The 27,190-nt window shown below is 38.0% G+C and overlaps 3 protein-coding genes and 1 long non-coding RNA gene across 7 annotated transcripts in view; 1 reads left to right on the top strand and 3 right to left on the bottom strand.

Annotated features, from left to right (window-relative positions):
* Positions 1–86: 86 nt before the first annotated feature.
* Positions 87–5,442, bottom strand: enkd1 (enkurin domain containing 1). Of its 4 annotated transcripts, none has more exons than XM_088994089.1 (8): positions 5,303–5,442; positions 2,714–2,833; positions 2,227–2,451; positions 1,986–2,152; positions 1,452–1,595; positions 1,203–1,336; positions 990–1,126; positions 87–822 (listed from the first exon to the last, which is right to left on the bottom strand). In XM_088994089.1, exons 2-8 carry the CDS (start codon positions 2,796–2,798, stop codon positions 662–664), a joined length of 1,053 nt encoding a protein of 350 aa, XP_088850215.1. In that variant the 5' UTR covers positions 2,799–2,833; positions 5,303–5,442; the 3' UTR covers positions 87–661. The 4 variants fall into 4 exon arrangements, with proteins under 4 accessions (XP_088850215.1, XP_088850214.1, XP_088850217.1 ...); XM_088994088.1 differs by lacking the exon at positions 5,303–5,442 and adding an exon at positions 3,149–3,209; XM_088994091.1 differs by lacking the exon at positions 5,303–5,442 and adding an exon at positions 3,149–3,209 and having other exon boundaries at positions 1,986–2,149.
* On the top strand, positions 5,337–14,048 carry vdac3 (voltage-dependent anion channel 3). Its single transcript, XM_088994092.1, has 9 exons — positions 5,337–5,470; positions 7,882–7,953; positions 8,043–8,092; positions 8,722–8,874; positions 8,987–9,039; positions 10,191–10,418; positions 11,562–11,712; positions 11,822–11,879; positions 13,291–14,048. The coding sequence occupies exons 1-9, from the start codon at positions 5,377–5,379 to the stop codon at positions 13,380–13,382; spliced, it is 951 nt and encodes a 316-aa protein (XP_088850218.1). The 5' UTR covers positions 5,337–5,376; the 3' UTR covers positions 13,383–14,048.
* LOC148899048 (uncharacterized) lies at positions 13,560–19,335 on the bottom strand. The gene is made up of 2 exons (XR_016114683.1): positions 19,242–19,335; positions 13,560–18,622 (listed from the first exon to the last, which is right to left on the bottom strand). It is a non-coding gene; the product is annotated as an uncharacterized LOC148899048 (long non-coding RNA).
* A 1,974-nt stretch (positions 19,336–21,309) lies between these two features.
* ikbkb (inhibitor of nuclear factor kappa B kinase subunit beta) overlaps positions 21,310–27,190 on the bottom strand; it is a 38,986-nt gene continuing 33,105 nt past the window's right edge. The window contains exons 21-22 of the mRNA XM_088994084.1: positions 25,739–25,832; positions 21,310–25,119 (exon numbers count right to left, since the gene is read on the bottom strand). Coding sequence (XP_088850210.1) covers positions 25,060–25,119; positions 25,739–25,832 — 154 coding nt within the window. The 3' untranslated portion in view covers positions 21,310–25,059. The remainder of the gene's footprint in view (positions 25,120–25,738; positions 25,833–27,190) is intronic.

The following is a 27,190-nucleotide window of genomic DNA, read 5'->3' as shown; positions in this document are numbered from 1 at the left end:
ATCAGGTCAGATGTTTCGGGTTTTGAATACCGCTACTTTGAATGTTATAAACATCTTAACTTCAAATGTGAAATTGCTATTTATTCTTATGTGCCTTTTACAATAAGTAAAAACACGCTCAAATACACTAATACACTTTCATTGCAATAAAGAAACGTTCAAACAAAGGGAAGTAACAGGTTTTCACAATGGGCAAGCATTTATGAACATGAGCTCTCTCAGCCACCGTACGAGTACAGAATACAGTATCCTTTAATAAAGGTTAGTTAGAAAAATAGTTAATATTACATATAAACTGTTTAAAATAAGTTAGCAAAAATGTTTTATGACATATTTGAAATAAATTTAGCAACAACACATTGTATTTTGTAGTTAGTTTCATCTTAATCAAGTGGAATTACAATTTTCAGCACAATGGGTTAAAATATAAAAAATAGTTGACAGCATTTTTCTCAAACAGAATCATAGAATCCATGTTTTTTGGGGTCATTCTGCAGCTGGAATGATTTCCCCCGTTCACAATAAAAAACATAACTTCGCAAATACGATCATGATACAAAAGGTCACATGATACAGTGTAATGTTCCATAATTTAAAACCAGAGTCACAATCAACTCAAAAAAAAATTGCAGGAGAATGTCCAATCCATCATCTTTTGGGGTTAGGAATTAGTTTTGACATAAACTTTATCCCGAGAAAAAATCTTGATGGCTTCCTCTATCTCAGAAAGTTTTCTATCAAGGCGAGCACGCCGCAAACGAACACTCAGGTTGTCTGCTTTGAGAGGGAGCAACAGCAGCTCCGTCACCAACGAGCGATGGCCTGTAAGGAGCAAATCAGTGTTCAAAAGTCAATCAGTGAACTATTGTTTATCATACGAAAATTAGTTCCAGAAAATCCACAAAATAAAAATGGCTCTGCCCTACACACATAATTGAAACACATTTAAATTGATTAAAACACACTTTATAGATAGAATAAAAACATACTCTCTTTGAGCTTCTCCAGAGTTTCCTGCCTTTCATTGTCAGCCATTAAGGTGTGACCGGGAGGAACAGATGGAATAAGTTTCTTCTTCCTTGCCTCTTCCTCCTCTTTTTGCCATCGCTTCTTCCTCTCCTCGATGCTGTGTAGAACAAAACTGTTAGTGTTTGTGGCAAAATAATACTTGAGTTTGATTATTTGTGTAGCACATGACTTACTAGTGAGGTATCTGACCCTTGACAGCACTGGGCACTGGTTTATCCCGCAGGTTTGTCAGTGACTGGGACCTATGCATAGTCTGTCCAGCTGCCCTTGCATTATACTTAATAAAATTTATGCTTTGGCCTTTCACCTATAAACGAATACACAAACACAATGAAACACAATGACCCAGCCCATGTGATTGGGTCCATAACAGATTTGCTTGTCAATCATGTCCACTGATCTACATAATTCAATTTTCTTACTTGTAAATTCTTGTCAGGTTCAGGCGTGCAAGAGTGACGCAAGGTCACAACAGCAGGAGTTGAGTGTGGTCTTGGTGGTACTTTATTTTTTGAGTGACCCTTTAGAAAGTTTTGACACTGTGCTTTCACAACCTGACCGGTAGCCTGCAGAATCAGAATCATCTTTATTGCTAAGTATGTAGAACACACAAGGAATTTGTCTCCCATAGAACACGCTGCACTAGTATCACCATAAGACAAATTGAGGCAGTATACAGTTCTATTTGTGTTACTGCGCAAAAAAAGGATGAAAAGTGATCTACATCAATTGTATTTATGGAGTGATTCTCAAGTTGTTCGGTGGTTGATATCTCTGCTTTTTGGTACCAAAAGGCCCATGTACCCGTTCCGGGTTGCAGACTGGTGAGTGGGGATCTCTTCACGAGCGGGTGCGTGAAGTTAGCATGAATAATTGGTATTGAAGAGGGATTAAAAAATGGATTTATGCCCGTCTTTTGTGTGCCGTTCTAACTTTTTAATGGGAGCAATCCTCACCTGTAAATCTACCATGAATTTAGATTGGACATTGTGATATTTCGTTGAAGTCCAAAGAGCTTTGACTGGAGTGGAACGGCTTTTTTCAGCTTCTACTTGTTTGCAACGTTTCTGGATGTCTCGAAGCCGTCGGATATTATCTTTACGAAAGTCAAACTCTCGCTCTTCTGAGGGACAAAACATTATGAAACAGTTGGCATGATCAAACCAAAAGTCCAAATATAAGAAGAGAGTGGCTTACTACGTTTGGTTATCTCTGTGTCAAGGAAAGAATCTACTTTGAGCAGCTCTTTCATGACACCTGTCTGCCCTTTCTCCACAATGTGCGAAGCGTTGGCGCTGATGCGGGGATGTCGTGCAGAGGAACTGGCACTGTAGTAGTCAGGATACAGTACAGGATCTGGAGCAAGAGGCCCAGAGAGCAGGCTCGACAAACCCGGTTTGCTTCCCTCTAAACGACCCAGTGCTGGAAAAATAAAATTCCATCAGTATTGATTGTCACAAAAGTTCCATCGGGTTACTGTTTCATCCATTTTCCGTTTCAAATAAGTTGGAGCCTCTTCATATGTTGTTTGATTTGAATTTGAATTAGGTTCCCAGTCAATACATACAGCCATTCACATTCACAAACCAGAACTTAATTCATCCATCCACCCCCCCCCCCCCCAAAAAAAAAAAAAAAAAAAAACATCCCTCCATACATCCACCAGTGTGTGTGTGAGACTAACCTGAAGAAGGTCTTTTGTAGTACTGTGGAAACAGCGATGGGTCTGGTGGGATTGGTCCACATATTGATGAAGGCCCTTCGCACATTGAAAAGCTGTACGGCACATTAATCGTCGGCAGATCTAGATTTAGAACATTAAAACAGAACCTTGTAAGGCCGTGTATCCCCCAATATTGACTGCCGTCATTGTCATTTCGCTATGGGTTGGTTTTACAAGGATCAAAGATAAAATAAATGAATGAAAAAAGGAATTGGAAATGTTGAAAAATGCCGTAACGCATAAAACTGTTCTCGAGTAATTAGCAAATGTGACACCTGCAGACCGGATTTCGACTCACACACTCATACACGTGATTCTCGATAAACAACAACAACAGTGTGATGGGCATAAATCACTTCCAACGTAAGTAGTTTTATTGCGAGAAACATCTTTTACCTCAATGTTATTGTCGAGCGCAGGATTAACGCGAGCCACGCATCTTGATGACGTGTGTTTTGAGCTTTCGTCACCATGGCAACGGCGTCACCGAGTTAAGCGCAAGAACGTGGAAAAGAAAGCAAGTCAACACTACGGCTAACCTCCGTGATATTGTATGTTTCGCCCAAATTATTGTCCAACAGTTCCCTATTTATGAGTGTTATCAGTCCCCGGCTTCAGCTAAAATATGGTTTGTTCGCACGGCATTTTTTATGTTTATAGTGTATTATAAGCCGCGGTTGTATCCGCAGCTATATAGACACAAATTACTTCATGCAGATGAAAAATACCTAAAAATAATAGTAATAGTATACACAACAAAACAAACAGCGACGATCAATCATCATGTTTCTGATGACACAACAGGAAAATCATAGTTGAAATAATTCAGATAACGCAGGAGTTGTATTGTTTAAATGATGTCACTGACATCATATTAAGTCATAATTTTAGTATACGTACTGTATATGGCATCACAGAGATTGACATCATTGTGTTGACAGGATCATTTTCGTTTCACACAAGTTGCCTATAATGAATAATTATGAATGAAATGCTGATTAAAATCGCAATTATAACTCCTTAGTTTTTACATTTACATATTGTATAATTCGTCATGTCATCAAAAGTCAATTTAGCAGTCAATTAAATCCATATATTTATTCATTGTCAATGGTACAAAGACACCGCCCTCAGTTGAGGACTCGTGTACGCATGCGCGTTGCCCTGAGTTTTCTCATTGTCCCACCGCAGCCGGTTTGTCAAACTGCAGTCGACGCACATCGCCAACACTTATAGGTAACAACAGCTGGAACTCAATAATCCCTTGATATTTTGAAGGTATGTGCATTAGCATGGTTTACTTTAATACCGGCACGACCGTTTTTTTGACTGTCAAGGCAGGTCTGTTTCAGACATAAAGGACTGTCACTGCATCCAGCTGCTGTCTAAATATATCACTTGGTTTAGACAAACTGATACTGTATACGCATAGTATGACAATTGACTCCAAATACATGTAGATATCCTTTTGTTTCAGCCTCCATATTGTTCATAAAAGCCATTTTCCACCAGTTCGAAGAAATAAAGGTCAATGGCTACGTGCACAGTGGAAGTCCGTTATCTCTTGGCACTCCCACTAACCATTTACGTATATAGTCTATAGTCATTCTCCATTCCTTGCTCAAAGAGATACGTGCATTCACTTCTAGTTTTGCTAGCCAGGATGCTTCAAGAAGCAGGACTCGTAATGACAATGTCATAATTCAGACATGCAGAGTAGACATGAGCAGTGTGATAGTTTACAGTGCTTTACGTGTTCACTGCCGAGGGCTTGACGAGTAAGATTTTAATCCCCGTATAATGTTGAGAAAAAAAATCACGTTAATTATGTTGTGGGTCATTTATACTTGTATGTAAAAATCAACACAAAACAATCAAATAAGAGGTGACATCAGCAACAACTGTTTATGAGATGTTATAAACATACTTGAAAAGAGAGACAACATATTTTCTATCCTATTGGGATATTTTAGAACTGTTTGAAAGAAAGGAAATGGAAAGGATATCCAGTGCTTTATTCAATGCAAAAATGGAAACGGTTAAAATTAACCCTTAACACACACACTAGCCACTATCTAGTTTCATTTTGATAGCATGATTCATATGATGAAAAATGTTGTGTTATCATACAACATTTTGTTGACCTTTGAGTTCAGTCAATTGGACAGATAGCAAACGAGGGTTAGATGCAGCGTGACGGATACAATATAAACACAACATGTATGCCATAGCAGTATGTTGTTTTTATTTAGCGGTTTACTAATACTGAACCCGGAGTGCCTTTTTTTTCATTGAATCCAACTCAGTGTCAGGTTCTCACAGGCTCTAAATTTAGAGCAGCCTGAAATGAGGACGTGGGAGATGGTGGTGCGGGTGGTTGGGCAGCAGAGGATGAAAAAAAAAACATGTGCTAAAACGTGTTGATGTTCAAAATGTCACAAATTACGAGTTGTTACTCATAAAAACACATTTTTGGGAATATAATATTTTAACTCGAAAATGTTAATGGATTATCAAGAAAAGCCAAGAGAAAATGTCACAAAAGTATACCTGTCTATCTGATGTTGTGTTGATATAGAAAGAGAACAACACCACTCCTTGCGCCACGCTCCTCTGAAGAGGCAATGGTGGGCAAACCAAAGGGCCGCACAACGCCGCAGAACAAGGCAGGAAAAAAAGACCAATGTTCCACGTGTCGCCATGCACCTAAGGAACAAGGTGAGTGATGAGGAGTGGGGAAAGGGGCATGAATCGATGCTAGATTTACGAGGGTTCCAAAATGTTGATTGGAAGGAAGCCTTTTTTTCAGTTAAGAATATTTGGATCCAATAACTCCATCAGGGACATAGTAGGTATTTTAAAGGACAATCAACACCATTTTTTCCCAACTGACATCAGAAAAACGTTTGATAGCATCTAAAATAACCAAAACATGCAGGCTGATATTTTTAGTCAAATGCAAAACACCAATAAAAATGACTTAAAGTGTCCCAAAACTACTTCAAAATGACCCCGGAAATGGCGGGTTTCATAAGGTTCCGCCCCCTTGTTCATGACGTCACGTCAGGACGTCTTGCCTTGCTCTAGAATCAAAACAATGGCTTCAGATTCGGAGAAGATGCTTTCTTGTTCCTCATCCAGTTATGAATATGATTCAAATAGTTATAAAGAGGAAAGATAAATGTTTCCAATCGATTAAAGAAGTCCTCCCGTCTCATTTTGAGGCATCTGGACTCCAATGTAGCATTGGATTGGATTGGATTGGATTTGCCTTTATTAGTCTCACAGTGGAGAAATTTACATTTCACAGCAGCAAAGTGATGAAAGTAGAAAAACAAAATACATGAGCATAGCATCCCAGAAAATGCACAAGGTGGCACCCAAGCTCCGTTGGAAATGGGCTGATTTGTCTGCTGGGAATTTGTGTCAACTAGAATAAAATAGTAGTCTTGGTGCAACACACGATTCACCATCGCGTTATTTATGTGATTTCCTTCTAATTTCGCCATCAACACGGATCAACACGAAGTTTTCAGACCAAACAAAGTACCCAAAATGCATTGTGTGTCGCTTTCTCGGTCAGGGGTGTTCCAGACGTGATGTCACGTCAGGCATCGTCATCAACTCGAAAACAAGACTTCCTGAATATTCAGCACGAGTCTTAAAACTCTTTCTTTCTAAAGTCTTTCATAACTTTGCTGCTGTGCAAAGTAAATTTCTTCACTGCGCGACTAATAAAGGCAAATCCTATCCTATCCAATCCAATCCAATCCAATCCAATCCAATCCAAAACGTAAAATATAGCTATATGCTGTGGAACATTTGTAAAATGCGCTCAGTAGAAGTCATTTGAAGTGATTTATACAAATTATGGGCACAACTTGTCCGGAGGAGTCGGTTGTCCATTAAAGGACAACCGACATTTAATACAATATATCCACTATAAAGATATGTGTAACTGGAGAAAATGCTTCATTAGTTACTACAAAAATGTTCGTATGTACCGTTGTTCGTAACTCGAATGTTCGTAAGTAGGGGAGTATGATCCATTCAGATGCAGGTGGACCGAATGTAGTGACCACTGAGTTTTTTTCTCTGGTTCGGCGGTTTAATCATACAGTATATCCCTCCATTAGCAAACAGGCCACCAGCCGGCTAACAGCCATGCTGCATGCTCATCAAGCGTGGGAAGAGAGGTGTCATATATCAACTTCTTGATCCACACAGGACTCGTCTCCAGATGGCCAGGCTCTTCCTCCTCCTTTGGGCTCAAAAACTATGTTTGCAAGCAAATATTTGGGAACACCTGTCAATTGTAATGCCTTGAGTGCAGCCCAAGTTTCCAGGCGGTGTCTTGTTGTTTGCTGACCATCTTTGGTCCTCATTAAGCTTGTAATTCATAAAAATGAAAATATGTTCAAAATCTTATTTCACAATGACGATGATTTGAAGAACGTGTGACTAAAAAGGTTGGCTAAATGCCAATAATTTATAAAATGGCTTTTTATGAAATGTCATTACATTATTTGAATTTCAAAGCGAGGAGGTGACTCAGATAGGTCCCCTGAAAACACGTTAGCTTAAGTGCTAGCTTACGTGCTAGCTTACATGCTAACTTACGTGCTATCTTACGTGCTAGCGTACGTGCTACCTTATGTGCTCTTATGTGCTAGCTTACGTGCTAGCTTAAGTGCTATCTTACGTGCTAGCTTGTGGCTATCTTACGTGCTAGTAGTTTACGTGCTAGCTTGTGGCTAGCGTTTGCGTCCACTCTGTAGCACACTATCCAGTCTCCAATGCCTTTGATCGGATATATTTTCACTCGGAATGTAGATGTAAAGAAGACGCTAAACAAAGTGGCATTTTCTTTTGTGTTTTTCGAAGAAAAAAAATGTTGAAGAGAACATCAACTCACCGTTTTGTAACAAATAAAATAATTACAATGAAACAATGCCAGGCTACTGGATTAGAGTGGGAGTTTTAGAATGAAAATAACTTAATTGTTGTTATTATTTTTAAACATGGGTCTATTTTACCTTTCTAGCTAAAGCTGCCAGTAAAACAATGTTTTATGTTTGTAATGCTTTTACTACATGCAAAATGTGTGTTTTGCTTTGTTATTTTCTCAGACACGATGGCCGTCCCGCCTACATACGAAGACTTGGGGAAGTCTGCCGACGACGTCTTCAATAAAGGCTATGGTACAAACAATACTTTCTAAGCCATTCATCAATATACTTTTTCTTCCTTTTTTAACATGTGTTCATCATTCCTTCCTTGTCTGTGCCAGGTTATGGAAATTTGAAGCTGGATGTGAAGAGCAAGTCTCCGAATGGTGTTGTAAGTACTTGTTTGAATGAGAAGGTTTCTTCAGCCGTCATCTGTACAAAAGTGAAGGTTTCGGACGTTTCGCCTCCTATCCAAGAGGCTTCGTCAGCGAACTAAACTTGTTTGAATCTGGTGCAAATCAATTTTATTTGCCTCTTTTTCTGCCATTTTTTTGTGTTTGGGTTTATATGTGTATTTTTAACCATTTCTGTGTGGAAAAAAAATCCCACACAGCTGCGTAAAAAAAACAAAACAATCAGCATGTTCTCATGATCTCATGGAAAAAAATATTGTGAAATACTGTCCGTAATGTATCATAAGTGTAATTATGAAAATATGGAATCACTTTATTTTTACCTTGAATTCAAATTAGGTTCATGGACCTATCTTAACCTTTCTCTATATAGTGCACGTGGTTGTCCCTTCCATTTCCCCCCCTCTAATGATGTCCTATTTCTTTTTTTTTATCCGCTCCCTTCTTCTCTGGATATTCATGTCAGATGGTAAGAAAGCGGCTGCATACATATATAAAAATTGTATGGTGGTGCCTTGAGATTTGAGTTTGATTTGTTCTGTACCATTTCCTTTCATCAAAACACTCACAACTTAACGTCACCTTTGACCTCCGCTTTGACTCGTAGGAGTTTGCCACTTCTGGCTCCCGTAACACCGACACGGGCAAGTCGGGCGGCCACCTGGAGAGCACGTACAAAGTTGCCAAGTTGGGCCTCACCTTCAACCAGAAATGGAACACGGATAACACTCTGGCCACGGAAATCACAATGGAGGACCAGGTACAGTCAAATGCAAAACAACCTTGAATGCTTTCATGCAGCCTGTAACCCCATAACATGATAAGCTGTCCACTGTAGTAACCACTGTCCCTGAATATGAACTTATTTCCAGCTGGCAAAGGGCTTGAAGCTTGGGGTGGACACCTCATTTGTACCGAGCACAGGGTAAGAACTGTCCTCTTTATTATAACCACACACTTTTTAATCAGTCAATCAAAATGATTATGTCCTGAATGACTTTTAATTTCAATCATGATAAATGAGCAGGTGCCGGAATTAAAAAAAAAAATACGGTAAGTGTGCCAATAAAAAACAAAAAAGATATCAGGAAAGGCCACGATATGTCAAACACGTCCCGACACATGGTATGCAGTTACAAGACTGGAGATCAGCGGTACTTCACCTTCTTAGTGGTACCAAACCCAACCAGTTACATAACTTGCAGATTCACCAAACCCTTCATTAGTGATAATCCATCTATAATAATAATAATAATAATAATAATAATAATAATCCGACCCTGTTTGCATGTAATAATAGAAATAGTATAATAACCGGGAAATAATCTCTCTTTACTGTAATAATAATAAATAATCTCTCTCTCTGTCTCTCTCTCTTACGCTTGCTCTCTGTCTGTCTGTCTCTGTTCATTCATTCATTTGTTTATTCATTTAATCATCCATTCATTTATTTTTGCTTCATTGATGCATGTGTACATTCAGTCATTCATTCACTCATGACTTCATTCATTCCTTCATTCATTCGTTCACTTCCTTCCTCATTCATTCCTTCATTCATTCCATGTATATTTTCAATTGTTTTTGTTTATCCATTTATTTACTTATTTATTTCTACAAATTCAAGATATTAAAAATGCTTTTATTAATAACAGATAAACAATACTTATTTCTTTATGTATTTATGTGTCTATTTATTTACTTATTTATGTATTTATACAAATTCAAGATATAAAAAATGCATTTATTAATAACAGAAAAAAATAGATATACTAATTTCATGAGACAAGTATACTTTTTTTTTTTTCATTGTACGACATACTATCATTACATTGACTACTCAGCAAACCAAATTCCCTCACACCAATTGGCCAAGCAATGTCATGTGATCATATGCAGCCAGTGATGGCCAAACAGGTGTGTTATAACTACTATCATTGAAATGTTGAAATGTCTTACCTCATTGCAGAGGCTCCGTCAAACCCCTGACACCAGATTCACTGAACCACTAGTGTTTGATCAAACTTGGGTTTAGAACCACTGGTGTGAATTAATGCTTTTTTTTTCCTCATCCTGCAGCAAAAAGAGTGCCAAACTGAAGAGTGCTTTCAAGTGTGACTTTGTCAATGTGGGCTGCGACCTGGTATATGCCATGGGAGGCCCTACTGTCAACACTGCTGCCGTATTGGGCTACAAGGGCTGGCTGGCGGGCTACCAGGTGGCATTCGATACCACCAAGTCCAGGCTTACCATGAACAACTTCTCTCTGGGATACAGGGCCCGAGATTTTCAGCTCCATACCAGTGTGTGAGTGTCATGTGGCATGTGGCATGTCATACAGGGTGACCCAAATAGATGCGTACCCATGAAAATTTCAATTGTGGCTTTGATTAAAAAGCTATTTATTTCAAATTACAACCACACATTATTCAGTTTATGGAGGAAAATTCATCAGAGTTTCAGCTATTTCTGTCAATTTTTAGTCAATTTATGGCCTTGAATAATAATAATGATAGGGACAAAAAAAGAAAAACAATATAAAAATGCCACATACAGTAAAGTCTCGTTATATCAATATCGGTTATATCGATAGTACCGCTTATTACGATACTATTTCTATGAACGCAAGGAGAAAATTACATGCGCGCAGGGTCGGATATATCGATAGTCCCGGTTATATCAATATTTTTTCAGACTCCCGAGAATATCGATATAACGAGACTTTACTGTATTTTTTTAATGTCATGTTCTGTTGGTGCGCTCAAATTGGTTTTCTCCAGATACAGTATGTTAAAGGACAACTGACATCACTTTTTTGTTTCCTAACTGACATCAGAAAAACGTTTTATAGTATCTAAAATACCCAAAACACGCAGGCTGATATTTTTAGTCAAATGCAAAACACCAATAAAAATGACTTAAAGTGTGCTGAAAGTGCAAAAAATTGAACCAGGAAGTGGCCAGTTTCAGAAGGTCCCGCCCCCTTGTTCGTGGTGTCACGCCAAGACATCTTGTCTTGCTCGAGAATCAAAACAATGGCTTCAGATTCATAGAATATGCTTTCTTGTTGCTCATCCAGTTATGAATATGATTCAAATAGTTCTGAAGAGGAAAGCATAAATGTTTGCAATCGATTAAAGAATTTATTCCATGTCATTTGGAGGTATCTGGGGATAAATATGTTTAAGACTTGTATAAGTAACCTGTATTGGTTTGAAATGAAAGATAAACATTTAATAAAATATATGCTCTATAAAGATATGTACATGTTCAACTGGAGAGAATACTACATACGTCACTACAAAAATGTTCAGATGTACCGTTGTTTGTAACACGAATGTTCGGGGAGCGTCTGTATTTGGACTTTTATAGACACTCTATTGGTCATCTATTCCAGGTCATTCTGGAAGTTCTCTTCTTTTCAACATTAACCCTGCTTTTCTGTTGCAGCAACGATGGCACCGAATTTGCTGGCTCTATTTACCAAAAGGTAAACGGCAAAGCGGAGACTGCGGTACACTTGGCTTGGATGGCTGGAAGCAACAACACACTTTTTGGCGTGGGAGTCAAATATCAGCTGGATAAGAATTCCTCTATTTCTGTAAGGAATTGTCCCATGAGTTGATTCACAATGGAGGGACATACAATGATGTCATGGCGTGTCACTTCCTGTTTGCGGACACTCAAGATTTGGTGTTTTCTCCATACAGGCCAAAGTCAACAACTCCTGCCATGTTGGAGTAGGATACATGCAAATTCTTAGGCCAGGTTTGTTTTTCTGCGCCAGCTCAGTTTTTTTAGAAACAACAGTGCAATAATGTATGCTGATTTGGCCTAACACGTGTAACTTATACACAATGGCAGCACAGCAAATCTGGGGTCAATCTGAGGTGAAACTGTCATCCTCGGGTAAGAAATCTAGCATTGGGCAGAATTTAGGACTTGGTAAACTCCTGCACAGGAAGAAATTTTTCGCCAGGTTACAAATTTATCAGTTCATGGAAAGACAACCTATTAAAATGTCTACGTTCTGTTGGTTTATGGATATTGGTGCTTGCACCATGGGACATCCAGCGGTGTGGTATTCAAATCAAGAAGACTGTTTTACAAATATAACACTTAAAGGACAACCGACACCATCTTTTTGTTTCCGAACTGACATCAGAAAAACGTTTTATAGCATCTAAAATACCCAAAACACGCAGGATGATATTTTTAGTCGAATGCAAAACGCCTATAAAAATGGGTTAAACTACTTCAAAATGACCTCGGGATGGTGAGTTTCAGAAGGTGCCACCCCCTTGTTCGTGACATCACACCACGACGTCTTGCCTTGCTCTAGAATCAAAACAATGGCTTCAGAGAGTTCAGATTCGGGGAAGATGCTTTCTTGTTACTCATCCAGTTATGATGAGTATATGATTGAAATAGTTCTGAAGAGGAAAGCATAAATGTTTGCAATCAATTAAAGAAGTCCTTCGAGATCAATTTGAGCCGTCAGGACTGATGTGTAGCGTCCCAGAAAATGCACAAGATGGTGCCCAAGCTCCGTTGGAAATGGGCTGATTTGTCACGAGTTTCGCCATCAACACGGATTAACACGAAGTTTTCAGACCAAACAACGTACCGCAAAATGCATTGTGTGTCGCATTCTCGGTCAGGGGCGTTCCAGACGTGACGTCACGTCAGGCATCGTCATCAACTCGAAAACAAGACTTCCTGAATATTCAGCGCGAGTCTTAAAACGTAAAATATAGCTATATGCGGTGGAATCTTTGTAAAAAGCGCTCAGTAGAAGTCATTTGAAGTTATTTTACAAATTATGGACACAACTTGTCTGGAGGCGTCGGTTGTCCTTTAAATTTGCATATACTCTCAATAAATAGCTTGGCAGAGGGTTGCAGAGGTTGGGCGTCGGTTGAAGAACCACACCAAGTGGCTTCATGAAAACTGCAACCCCCTGCCGGCAGTAAAAGACAATCTTTTGTGTTCGAGCCTTTGTTCACAGTGTCCAAGCGTACATCTCTTACAGTCCTGTTGCTAATACTGTATACTTTAGGTTACAAGGGGATGGCAGTTATGATTCTGCAGGCTAAGGGCATCTTGAAGGTTCACGATGCCCTTAAACTTCCAAATGCTGGCAAAAAGGCAGTATTGATGCTTCCTTCTTTCCCCGCAGGAATCAAGCTAACATTGTCGACGCTGATCGACGGGAAAAAGATCAACGGCGGCATACACAAGATGGGCTTGGGTTTAGAGGTGGATGTGTAAAGAAACCGTGACAAAGAAATGTAATTGCGGAACAAGGATAAAGGAAGAAAATGAAGGAGGCCAATTATGACGCCGCCTTGAAGGTCCAACCAGCAACACTAAATAATTTTACACATTTACACACAAATTCAGTCTAAGGGCTATTTTATAATAATAATAATAATAATAATAATAATAATAATAATAATAATAATAATAATAATAATAAATTTAATTTCAAGCGCCTTTCAGAACACCCAAGGACGGAAAAGGTGGAAGTGAATTACAGAGTTTAGGAGCAGAGCGGCTGAAAGCTCTGCACCCATCGTGGTGAGACGGGCAGCGGGCCCGTAGAGGTGAAGAGAGGGGAATTTTCATTGCAATATTGTTAAACCAGATTGATAGCTTCGCAACAACACTGTTCAGGTTGTGCTGTGAAATGTTCTAAAATGTCAATATAGCATAATCGCTACTAGCTGTAGCTAGTTAGCTATTAGCTATCTATTAGCACTAGTTCTAGCTATCAATCTATTAGCTCTAGCTAGCTATTTATTAGCTATCTAGCTAACTTTCTGTCTATTTGAGAGTTGAGTGAACGCTGACCCCTGTGGCTGCCGCTGCTCACCCACAGAAAAACTGACCTTGAGAGTTTTGAAAGATGCTTATAAATTAAATGTAGTATTATTAGAATTAGCTATTAGCTATCTATTAGCACTAGTTCTAGCTATCAATCTATTAGCTCTAGCTAGCTATTTATTAGCTATCTAGCTAACTTTCTGTCTATTTGAGAGTTGAGTGAACGCTGACCCCTGTGGCTGCCGCTGCTCACCCACAGAAAAACTGACCTTGAGAGTTTTGAAAGATGCTTATAAATTAAATGTAGTATTATTAGAATGCAACGGAGCAAGGGAGATGCGTTACACATAATTATCGGGGTAAATGACAAAATTCGAAATGCGTTTTTGTGAATTGAAAACAATCGTGTCATTTCCAGAGAGAAAGATTCAACATTCACTGCAACTCACACTGTGCCAATTGTATTAATTTATATGATATTGTATTGTATTATCATATATGAACATGATTATATTTTATTTGTACATAAATTGTCTTTCATGCTCCTTATTTCAAGTCAAACTTTTGCCATTCTGCTAATTGCAGACAGTGAATCTACGTACCATTTGAATCTGAATGTGTACCGATTAAATTCCATGTTTTGAATGAAAGAAGGAACTTTTTTTTAATCTGTCACTTCACCAATATCGGACGATCATAAAAACTGCAATAAAGGACATATTGTTCTTGTGAGAAAGAATACCTTTAACTCCACCATTTCACATCAGTTGCTGAAAGGTCTGGTGTCTGCGCATGCATGCGCTTGTGTGTGTGTGCGTCTGTGTGTGAGAGTATGTGCATTCGTGCGTGTGCTTTATATAAGAACCTTAGTCAAGTTATAACCACAGACTGACTTTTATTTAAGCAATGGAATAAAAAAAATGACAACACAACCATGAATATGTACTTTAGTGCCATTGTATATCATGACATTCACAATAAAAAAAAAACAGTTTTCAAATTCAAAATATCACCCTCTTCATTTGCCATTATTGGGAGTTTTAACAGCACAATGACATTGCAGTATATTAACACCCTGCTTTGCTTTAGTGTCAGCAAATGGAGAGAAACAAATTAAAAAAGCAGTGCATCTTTTCAAACCAAGCGGAATGAATGTGAAGTGTCCCTAATTGGATCTTGTGTCGTTTTTTTTGTTTTACTTTGTCTTAATGGAGAAAATGCCCCCATTAAAAAACTTGTGCAAACATTTCTGCTACTGCGTTAATAAAAATTGACATTTGTATCTCAATTTCAACAATCAAAAAACAGACTGAAAGGTCACGTAATAAACCGTGTTCAGCATACCTGTTTGACCATTAGCTTTACAACTATCGCCAGTGAACAGTGTCGCAAATCAAATAAAAAATGTCATATACGACAAAGAAAACAACATTTTACAGGTATTAAGGAAGGCCGGCCAAACTGTATTCATCGACCACTGTATATACAGTGTTGCATTTATGTTGTGTTTTATAATAAGACTTAACTCATTCACTGCCAGACTCGCAAAAATGTGTCCACTCCAGTGCCAGGGTTGTTGTCATTGTCACTTGAATTCCAGGGCCCACAGACTATTGAGTTTTAGGACTAAATAAACATTCATTGCAGCGTAAGAAACCTTCAACTCTCTTCCTTCATCAGAAAAAAGGATTAATTCCTAAATGATATGGGTCTGCAGTTATATGAGCTTGAAATGAGGGTCACTGTCCAAAGTACGAAACAATACATACATATTGGTTGATGCTGAAGCTGGAAGAAAGCGCTAACATGGAGAAAATGGGAAATTCTGCCCCCTTGTGGAAGAAAAAAAAACATTGCCAGAGGTCTGGCCAGCGCTTTATCGGCACCCAAGCAAGAAAAAACAACTAATTTGGGAATGGCGCTCTACATCATCTTTTCTTTTCCCGAATTAATTCATGAATGGCAGTGAATGAGTCTTGTCGCTGAAATGCCCTCGAGATTTTACATCAAAAATTGTGCTTTAGGGGAGAAAAAGTACAGGATTCTTAATTATGTAAAAGTTTGGTTGAGTAGGTTAAAACATTACTTTGCCCATCCGTTATATTATTGTTATTCTATTGTTACACTGGATGATGCTCCAATACTTTTGTGACAATGAATTTCAGTTTACATTGGTGTAGATGATTGGTTAGAAGAACATCTAACCCAAGCAAGTTTGGTCTGAAAACTTCGTGTTGATCCGTGTTGATGGCGACATTAGAAGGAGAAAACATAAATAACGCGATGGTGAATCCTTGTGTGTTGTGACAAGAATTTTGAGCCCATTGACCCCATGTATTATTATTATTTCCACACGGAGCTTTGCCGCCATCTTCTGCCTGTTTTGGGTGCGACATTTCAACAAATTCTTTAATCGATTCCAAACATGTATACTTTCCTCTTCAGAACTATTTGAATCATATTCATAACTGGATGAGTAACAAGAAAGCATGTTCTCCGAATCTGAAGCCCTTGTTTTGATTCTCCAGCAAGGCAAGATGTCTTGGCGTGACACCACGAACAAGGGGGCGGGACCTTCTGAGACTGGCCACTTCCGGTTTCAATTTTTTGCAGTTTCAGTACACTTTAAGTCATTTTTATTGGTGTTTTGCATTTGACTAAAATATCATACTGCGTGTTGGGTATTTTGGATGCTATAAAAAGATTTTCTGATGTCAGTTGGGAACCAAAAAATGTTTTTTTTTGGTTCCCAACTGACATCAGAAAAACGTTTTATAGCATCGAAAATACCCAAAACACTCAGTATGATATTTTTAGTCAAATGCAAATGTTGGAATCTAATTCCTGTTTCTCTTCTGGTTCGGAGTTCAACGGAGTTTTATGATGAAATACCAGCGGGGACGATAGATGGTGAACAGAAAAGACTACTTTATTCTAGTAAAACAATACAAGAACATCTCTCGTCGAAGCGGGAAGCCAAGAGCACAAAGCCCGCCCCTTCAACCTTGTTTAACTCACACAGCAGCGATCTGTTGTCCAATCAGCTACGGACAAGTGTTGGGAGAACATTAGACTGAAATTTGATACTTGTTACACTCTACATACGCAACTAGTTAACTAATAAGCTGCATACATCCATATAGACTAAACTAAACATGAAATAACACATGATGTTTACGGATGTGTATAAAAACACTATCAGCAACACCAATAAAAATGACTTAAAGTGTCCCAAAACTGCCACAAATGAGCTCGAAACGGGGGAGATTCAGAAAGTCCCACCCCCTTGTCCGTGATGTCACGATAGGATTGGCCCACCCACAAACTGCCTTGCTCCAGAATCAAAACAGTGGCTTCACAGATTCGGAGAATATGCTTTCTTGTTACTCATCCAGTTCTGAAAATGATTCTAATAGTTCTGAAGAGGAAAGCATACATGTTTGCAATCGATTAAAGAAGTCCTTCCGTATCAATTTGAGCCGTCTGGACTCAGAAAATGCACAAAATGGCGCCCACACTCCGTTGGAAATGGGCTGATTTGTCCGCTGGAAATTTGTGTATGTTTTACTTCTAATTTTGCCATTAGCACGGATAAACACGAAGTTTTCAGACCAAACAAAGTACCCAAAATGCAATGTGTGTCGCTTTCTCGGTCAGGGGCGTTCCAGACGTGACGTCACGTCAGGCATCATCATCAACTCGAAAACAAGACTTCCTGAATATTCAGCGCGAGTCTTAAAACGATTCAAATACTTCTGAAGAGGAAAGCATAAATGTTTGCAATCGATTAAAGAAATCCTTCCGTATGAATTCGAGCTGTCTGGACTCCAATGCACAAGATGGCGCACACGCTCCGTTGGAAATGGGCTGATTTGTTTGCTGGGAATTTGTGTCAACTTACACCTTCTTTATGCGTGTTACCGCAATTGGCTGCGACACACAACGATTCAACATCGCGTTATGTATGTAGTTTTCCTTCTAATTTCGCGATCAACACGGTGTTTTCAGATGAAAAAAAGTACCCAAAATGCATTTTGTGGCGCTTTCTCGGTCAGGGGCGTTCCGAATGTGATGTCACTTCGGGCATCGTCGTCAACTCGAAAACAAGACTTCATGAATATTCAGCGCAAGTCTTAAAACGTAAAATATAGCTATATGGGTTGGAATCTTTGTAAAATACGCTCATTACAAGTCATTTGAAGTGATTTTACAAATTATGGACGCAACTTGTCCAGAGGTGTCGGTTGTCCTTTAAAGCAGGGGTGTCAATGTCATTTTTTGCCGTGGGCCACATTGTAGTTCTGGTTTCCTCTGGAGGGCCGTTATGAAATTAGGGAAGCCCTTAAAATGTTTAATCCCCTCCACATATTACATATAGAGCGCACAATAAATTAATGAAATACTAGTTTTCAAATCTGAAGTCAAGAATAATGACTGATATTGTGGTTTACATCCAAAAATATGACATTTTGGTTAGGATTTTAGCAAGCATCATGGAATTTCACAAGTTTGATTTGCTTTTGTGGGCCGGATTTGGACCTTGACTTTCACACCTGTGCTTTAGAGTGTGCACAAACCTGTATTTTGTCCCGATTTCTACAAGGTGATACCGAATGGAGGTTCAACTAGGAAAGATCTCTGGAAAAACTGTTGCTCCCTTGTAGCCATGTCCATTCCCTCAACATCTGGTACACATAACATTGAGTGAGATCAATCATGTTTCATTGACTGGAGAAAAGGCAGTGTCAACGAGTCTTCTGTTAAATTTGTTTTTAATTTTTAATTGTAGATTTTTATTTAGTTTTGCCTTCTGTTTTTATAAATTCAGTCAGTTTTAATGTAATTTTTAGAGCTGTGTAGTTTTTTGGGCTGTTTGCCATTTTTTAAATGCTGTGTTATATGTATTTTTTATTAGTTTTGTTATGCATTTCATGGAGTAAGTAGTACGTTAAAAAAAAAGTGACCAAATATTGTGTCATTTGAAGCCATTTTACAAATTATGGACACTTGTCCGGAGACGTCGCTTGTCCTTTAAGGTAAGTATGTTAAGGCTTGTATCAGTAACCTGTATTGGGTTGTACTGAAAAATAAACATTTAATAAAATATATGCTCTATAAATGTACAACTGGAGAGAATACTACATATGTTCCTACAAAAATGTTCGTATGTACCGATGTTCGTAACTCGAATGTTCGTAAATAGGGGAGTGTCTCCATTGTGAGCGTGAATTTTTTTTTCTTCACAATTTAACTCATGTATATATTTTTTCAACTTTTTTTAACTATATGAACTGTGTCTCCTACCTCCATACTGCTCTCGGACTCCTGAATGGTGTCATGCAGTAAACTTTGCAGTCGACTCTCAAAGGTCCTGCTCTCATCAACCAAAGACTCATCCCTGGCCACACAAACACAAAAAAAGGAAATCTTTACAAACGTAAGGGTCAAAGAACACTCCCACTGACGAGCATATGTCTTATACAGTCAAAACTCTGTCCTCGTCCAACTCGTTTTTCAACCAAAAATTTCGTGAGGGGTTATGCCCCTGTACACAACCGATATTCGGTTCTCAACCAAACTGAGCAACTGAGCACACTTGAATGTGCCACTCGACTCCCCTCCGCTTCCTTATACGTCACTTCCTTATACGTCACTTCCTTATACGTCATCTCTCCAAATTGGACATTATTCTCAGGGAGCGTTGTTTTTATGTTCCTATGTTAATGTAGATGTTAAAATTGGTGAAAATAAAACATTACAGTTTTGTTTTTATAATAATAATAATAATAATAATAATAATAATAATAATAATAATAATAATAATAATAATAATAATAATAATACATTTCATTTATAAGTGCTCTATGATTACATGTTTATCCAATTTATTCTGAAAAATAGTTAAAACAGGCTTTAATTTTTTTTTTCTAAACGTGGAACGGATTAAAAATGTTTAAATTGATTATAATGGAAAGTGCTGTTTTGGTTTTTGAAAAAATCGGTTTTTGAACAGGTTTCTGGAATGAATTATGGTCGAAAACCAATGTATCACTGTAATTGTATTCATGAGCATTGTCAAGATGTTTCAGTCATGATTTTCATTTCCACCAACCTGGGTTCAATTAAGACATTCAAGGTGAAAAACTGAAAGAGACATCTCTAAAATCCACACAAAAAATAAGAAACCGAAACTTGATGATTTAAAATTGGTGATGCCAAGAATGTATTTGTAACATTTTACTCTAAAATAGCCATTTGGGATAAATACTGAATTGACTACTTTGTTGAAGATATGTATTCTGATCAGTTATTATTCAAGGAGCAATCATTTTCTTGGTCTCTTTTTCAGGGGAAAGACAGCCACTAGGCTGCAGAGGTGCGTAACGTGAGGCCTAGTCATTGATCACAACACCAAATTCAGCCTAGGTCTGGTCACAAAAATGAAAAGCAAAATGCACCCTTTGACTCAACAAACTCTACTCTACTTTCATTTCTTTCATAACTTTGCTGCTGTGAAATGTAAATTTCTCCACTGTGAGACTAATAAAGGCATATCCAATCCTATCCAAATCCAATCCAACAGGCACACACAAAACAATTCTAGATATTGGAAGATGGAAAAAAGTGAAAGCATTTGACTCATTCACTGCCAGACGCACAAAAATGTGTCCACTCTAGTGCCAGGGTTTTTGTCATTGTCACTCGAATTCCAGGAACCACAAAATATTGAATTTTAGGACTACATAAACATTCAATGCAGCGTAAGAAACCTTAGACCCGCTTCTTTCATCAGAAAAAAAGTGAATTCCTAAATTATATGGGCCTGGAGTTATACAAGCTTGAAATGAGGGTGGCTGTCCAAAATAATACAATACATACATATTGGTATATAGAGCGCAATCGTGTCATTTCCAGAGAGAAAGATTCAACATTCACTGCAACTCACACTGTGCCAATTGTATTAATTTATATGATATTGTATTGTATTATCATATATGAACATGATTATATTTTATTTGTACATAAATTGTCTTTCATGCTCCTTATTTCAAGTCAAACTTTTGCCATTCTGCTAATTGCAGACAGTGAATCTACGTACCATTTGAATCTGAATGTGTACCGATTAAATTCCATGTTTTGAATGAAAGAAGGAACTTTTTTTTAATCTGTCACTTCACCAATATCGGACGATCATAAAAACTGCAATAAAGGACATATTGTTCTTGTGAGAAAGAATACCTTTAACTCCACCATTTCACATCAGTTGCTGAAAGGTCTGGTGTCTGCGCATGCATGCGCTTGTGTGTGTGTGCGTCTGTGTGTGAGAGTATGTGCATTCGTGCGTGTGCTTTATATAAGAACCTTAGTCAAGTTATAACCACAGACTGACTTTTATTTAAGCAATGGAATAAAAAAAATGACAACACAACCATGAATATGTACTTTAGTGCCATTGTATATCATGACATTCACAATAAAAAAAAAACAGTTTTCAAATTCAAAATATCACCCTCTTCATTTGCCATTATTGGGAGTTTTAACAGCACAATGACATTGCAGTATATTAACACCCTGCTTTGCTTTAGTGTCAGCAAATGGAGAGAAACAAATTAAAAAAGCAGTGCATCTTTTCAAACCAAGCGGAATGAATGTGAAGTGTCCCTAATTGGATCTTGTGTCGTTTTTTTTGTTTTACTTTGTCTTAATGGAGAAAATGCCCCCATTAAAAAACTTGTGCAAACATTTCTGCTACTGCGTTAATAAAAATTGACATTTGTATCTCAATTTCAACAATCAAAAAACAGACTGAAAGGTCACGTAATAAACCGTGTTCAGCATACCTGTTTGACCATTAGCTTTACAACTATCGCCAGTGAACAGTGTCGCAAATCAAATAAAAAATGTCATATACGACAAAGAAAACAACATTTTACAGGTATTAAGGAAGGCCGGCCAAACTGTATTCATCGACCACTGTATATACAGTGTTGCATTTATGTTGTGTTTTATAATAAGACTTAACTCATTCACTGCCAGACTCGCAAAAATGTGTCCACTCCAGTGCCAGGGTTGTTGTCATTGTCACTTGAATTCCAGGGCCCACAGACTATTGAGTTTTAGGACTAAATAAACATTCATTGCAGCGTAAGAAACCTTCAACTCTCTTCCTTCATCAGAAAAAAGGATTAATTCCTAAATGATATGGGTCTGCAGTTATATGAGCTTGAAATGAGGGTCACTGTCCAAAGTACGAAACAATACATACATATTGGTTGATGCTGAAGCTGGAAGAAAGCGCTAACATGGAGAAAATGGGAAATTCTGCCCCCTTGTGGAAGAAAAAAAAACATTGCCAGAGGTCTGGCCAGCGCTTTATCGGCACCCAAGCAAGAAAAAACAACTAATTTGGGAATGGCGCTCTACATCATCTTTTCTTTTCCCGAATTAATTCATGAATGGCAGTGAATGAGTCTTGTCGCTGAAATGCCCTCGAGATTTTACATCAAAAATTGTGCTTTAGGGGAGAAAAAGTACAGGATTCTTAATTATGTAAAAGTTTGGTTGAGTAGGTTAAAACATTACTTTGCCCATCCGTTATATTATTGTTATTCTATTGTTACACTGGATGATGCTCCAATACTTTTGTGACAATGAATTTCAGTTTACATTGGTGTAGATGATTGGTTAGAAGAACATCTAACCCAAGCAAGTTTGGTCTGAAAACTTCGTGTTGATCCGTGTTGATGGCGACATTAGAAGGAGAAAACATAAATAACGCGATGGTGAATCCTTGTGTGTTGTGACAAGAATTTTGAGCCCATTGACCCCATGTATTATTATTATTTCCACACGGAGCTTTGCCGCCATCTTCTGCCTGTTTTGGGTGCGACATTTCAACAAATTCTTTAATCGATTCCAAACATGTATACTTTCCTCTTCAGAACTATTTGAATCATATTCATAACTGGATGAGTAACAAGAAAGCATGTTCTCCGAATCTGAAGCCCTTGTTTTGATTCTCCAGCAAGGCAAGATGTCTTGGCGTGACACCACGAACAAGGGGGCGGGACCTTCTGAGACTGGCCACTTCCGGTTTCAATTTTTTGCAGTTTCAGTACACTTTAAGTCATTTTTATTGGTGTTTTGCATTTGACTAAAATATCATACTGCGTGTTGGGTATTTTGGATGCTATAAAAAGATTTTCTGATGTCAGTTGGGAACCAAAAAATGTTTTTTTTTGGTTCCCAACTGACATCAGAAAAACGTTTTATAGCATCGAAAATACCCAAAACACTCAGTATGATATTTTTAGTCAAATGCAAATGTTGGAATCTAATTCCTGTTTCTCTTCTGGTTCGGAGTTCAACGGAGTTTTATGATGAAATACCAGCGGGGACGATAGATGGTGAACAGAAAAGACTACTTTATTCTAGTAAAACAATACAAGAACATCTCTCGTCGAAGCGGGAAGCCAAGAGCACAAAGCCCGCCCCTTCAACCTTGTTTAACTCACACAGCAGCGATCTGTTGTCCAATCAGCTACGGACAAGTGTTGGGAGAACATTAGACTGAAATTTGATACTTGTTACACTCTACATACGCAACTAGTTAACTAATAAGCTGCATACATCCATATAGACTAAACTAAACATGAAATAACACATGATGTTTACGGATGTGTATAAAAACACTATCAGCAACACCAATAAAAATGACTTAAAGTGTCCCAAAACTGCCACAAATGAGCTCGAAACGGGGGAGATTCAGAAAGTCCCACCCCCTTGTCCGTGATGTCACGATAGGATTGGCCCACCCACAAACTGCCTTGCTCCAGAATCAAAACAGTGGCTTCACAGATTCGGAGAATATGCTTTCTTGTTACTCATCCAGTTCTGAAAATGATTCTAATAGTTCTGAAGAGGAAAGCATACATGTTTGCAATCGATTAAAGAAGTCCTTCCGTATCAATTTGAGCCGTCTGGACTCAGAAAATGCACAAAATGGCGCCCACACTCCGTTGGAAATGGGCTGATTTGTCCGCTGGAAATTTGTGTATGTTTTACTTCTAATTTTGCCATTAGCACGGATAAACACGAAGTTTTCAGACCAAACAAAGTACCCAAAATGCAATGTGTGTCGCTTTCTCGGTCAGGGGCGTTCCAGACGTGACGTCACGTCAGGCATCATCATCAACTCGAAAACAAGACTTCCTGAATATTCAGCGCGAGTCTTAAAACGATTCAAATACTTCTGAAGAGGAAAGCATAAATGTTTGCAATCGATTAAAGAAATCCTTCCGTATGAATTCGAGCTGTCTGGACTCCAATGCACAAGATGGCGCACACGCTCCGTTGGAAATGGGCTGATTTGTTTGCTGGGAATTTGTGTCAACTTACACCTTCTTTATGCGTGTTACCGCAATTGGCTGCGACACACAACGATTCAACATCGCGTTATGTATGTAGTTTTCCTTCTAATTTCGCGATCAACACGGTGTTTTCAGATGAAAAAAAGTACCCAAAATGCATTTTGTGGCGCTTTCTCGGTCAGGGGCGTTCCGAATGTGATGTCACTTCGGGCATCGTCGTCAACTCGAAAACAAGACTTCATGAATATTCAGCGCAAGTCTTAAAACGTAAAATATAGCTATATGGGTTGGAATCTTTGTAAAATACGCTCATTACAAGTCATTTGAAGTGATTTTACAAATTATGGACGCAACTTGTCCAGAGGTGTCGGTTGTCCTTTAAAGCAGGGGTGTCAATGTCATTTTTTGCCGTGGGCCACATTGTAGTTCTGGTTTCCTCTGGAGGGCCGTTATGAAATTAGGGAAGCCCTTAAAATGTTTAATCCCCTCCACATATTACATATAGAGCGCACAATAAATTAATGAAATACTAGTTTTCAAATCTGAAGTCAAGAATAATGACTGATATTGTGGTTTACATCCAAAAATATGACATTTTGGTTAGGATTTTAGCAAGCATCATGGAATTTCACAAGTTTGATTTGCTTTTGTGGGCCGGATTTGGACCTTGACTTTCACACCTGTGCTTTAGAGTGTGCACAAACCTGTATTTTGTCCCGATTTCTACAAGGTGATACCGAATGGAGGTTCAACTAGGAAAGATCTCTGGAAAAACTGTTGCTCCCTTGTAGCCATGTCCATTCCCTCAACATCTGGTACACATAACATTGAGTGAGATCAATCATGTTTCATTGACTGGAGAAAAGGCAGTGTCAACGAGTCTTCTGTTAAATTTGTTTTTAATTTTTAATTGTAGATTTTTATTTAGTTTTGCCTTCTGTTTTTATAAATTCAGTCAGTTTTAATGTAATTTTTAGAGCTGTGTAGTTTTTTGGGCTGTTTGCCATTTTTTAAATGCTGTGTTATATGTATTTTTTATTAGTTTTGTTATGCATTTCATGGAGTAAGTAGTACGTTAAAAAAAAAGTGACCAAATATTGTGTCATTTGAAGCCATTTTACAAATTATGGACACTTGTCCGGAGACGTCGCTTGTCCTTTAAGGTAAGTATGTTAAGGCTTGTATCAGTAACCTGTATTGGGTTGTACTGAAAAATAAACATTTAATAAAATATATGCTCTATAAATGTACAACTGGAGAGAATACTACATATGTTCCTACAAAAATGTTCGTATGTACCGATGTTCGTAACTCGAATGTTCGTAAATAGGGGAGTGTCTCCATTGTGAGCGTGAATTTTTTTTTCTTCACAATTTAACTCATGTATATATTTTTTCAACTTTTTTTAACTATATGAACTGTGTCTCCTACCTCCATACTGCTCTCGGACTCCTGAATGGTGTCATGCAGTAAACTTTGCAGTCGACTCTCAAAGGTCCTGCTCTCATCAACCAAAGACTCATCCCTGGCCACACAAACACAAAAAAAGGAAATCTTTACAAACGTAAGGGTCAAAGAACACTCCCACTGACGAGCATATGTCTTATACAGTCAAAACTCTGTCCTCGTCCAACTCGTTTTTCAACCAAAAATTTCGTGAGGGGTTATGCCCCTGTACACAACCGATATTCGGTTCTCAACCAAACTGAGCAACTGAGCACACTTGAATGTGCCACTCGACTCCCCTCCGCTTCCTTATACGTCACTTCCTTATACGTCACTTCCTTATACGTCATCTCTCCAAATTGGACATTATTCTCAGGGAGCGTTGTTTTTATGTTCCTATGTTAATGTAGATGTTAAAATTGGTGAAAATAAAACATTACAGTTTTGTTTTTATAATAATAATAATAATAATAATAATAATAATAATAATAATAATAATAATAATAATAATAATAATAATAATAATACATTTCATTTATAAGTGCTCTATGATTACATGTTTATCCAATTTATTCTGAAAAATAGTTAAAACAGGCTTTAATTTTTTTTTTCTAAACGTGGAACGGATTAAAAATGTTTAAATTGATTATAATGGAAAGTGCTGTTTTGGTTTTTGAAAAAATCGGTTTTTGAACAGGTTTCTGGAATGAATTATGGTCGAAAACCAATGTATCACTGTAATTGTATTCATGAGCATTGTCAAGATGTTTCAGTCATGATTTTCATTTCCACCAACCTGGGTTCAATTAAGACATTCAAGGTGAAAAACTGAAAGAGACATCTCTAAAATCCACACAAAAAATAAGAAACCGAAACTTGATGATTTAAAATTGGTGATGCCAAGAATGTATTTGTAACATTTTACTCTAAAATAGCCATTTGGGATAAATACTGAATTGACTACTTTGTTGAAGATATGTATTCTGATCAGTTATTATTCAAGGAGCAATCATTTTCTTGGTCTCTTTTTCAGGGGAAAGACAGCCACTAGGCTGCAGAGGTGCGTAACGTGAGGCCTAGTCATTGATCACAACACCAAATTCAGCCTAGGTCTGGTCACAAAAATGAAAAGCAAAATGCACCCTTTGACTCAACAAACTCTACTCTACTTTCATTTCTTTCATAACTTTGCTGCTGTGAAATGTAAATTTCTCCACTGTGAGACTAATAAAGGCATATCCAATCCTATCCAAATCCAATCCAACAGGCACACACAAAACAATTCTAGATATTGGAAGATGGAAAAAAGTGAAAGCATTTGACTCATTCACTGCCAGACGCACAAAAATGTGTCCACTCTAGTGCCAGGGTTTTTGTCATTGTCACTCGAATTCCAGGAACCACAAAATATTGAATTTTAGGACTACATAAACATTC

The sequence above is a fragment of the Hippocampus bargibanti genome, linkage group LG04 (assembly GCF_051943395.1).
Source record: "Hippocampus bargibanti isolate YZ-2025 linkage group LG04, ASM5194339v1, whole genome shotgun sequence".
Classification (NCBI taxonomy): Eukaryota; Metazoa; Chordata; class Actinopteri; order Syngnathiformes; family Syngnathidae; genus Hippocampus; species Hippocampus bargibanti.
Note: the sequence above shows the minus strand (reverse complement) of the source record. Positions and strands in the feature narration are given on the sequence as shown.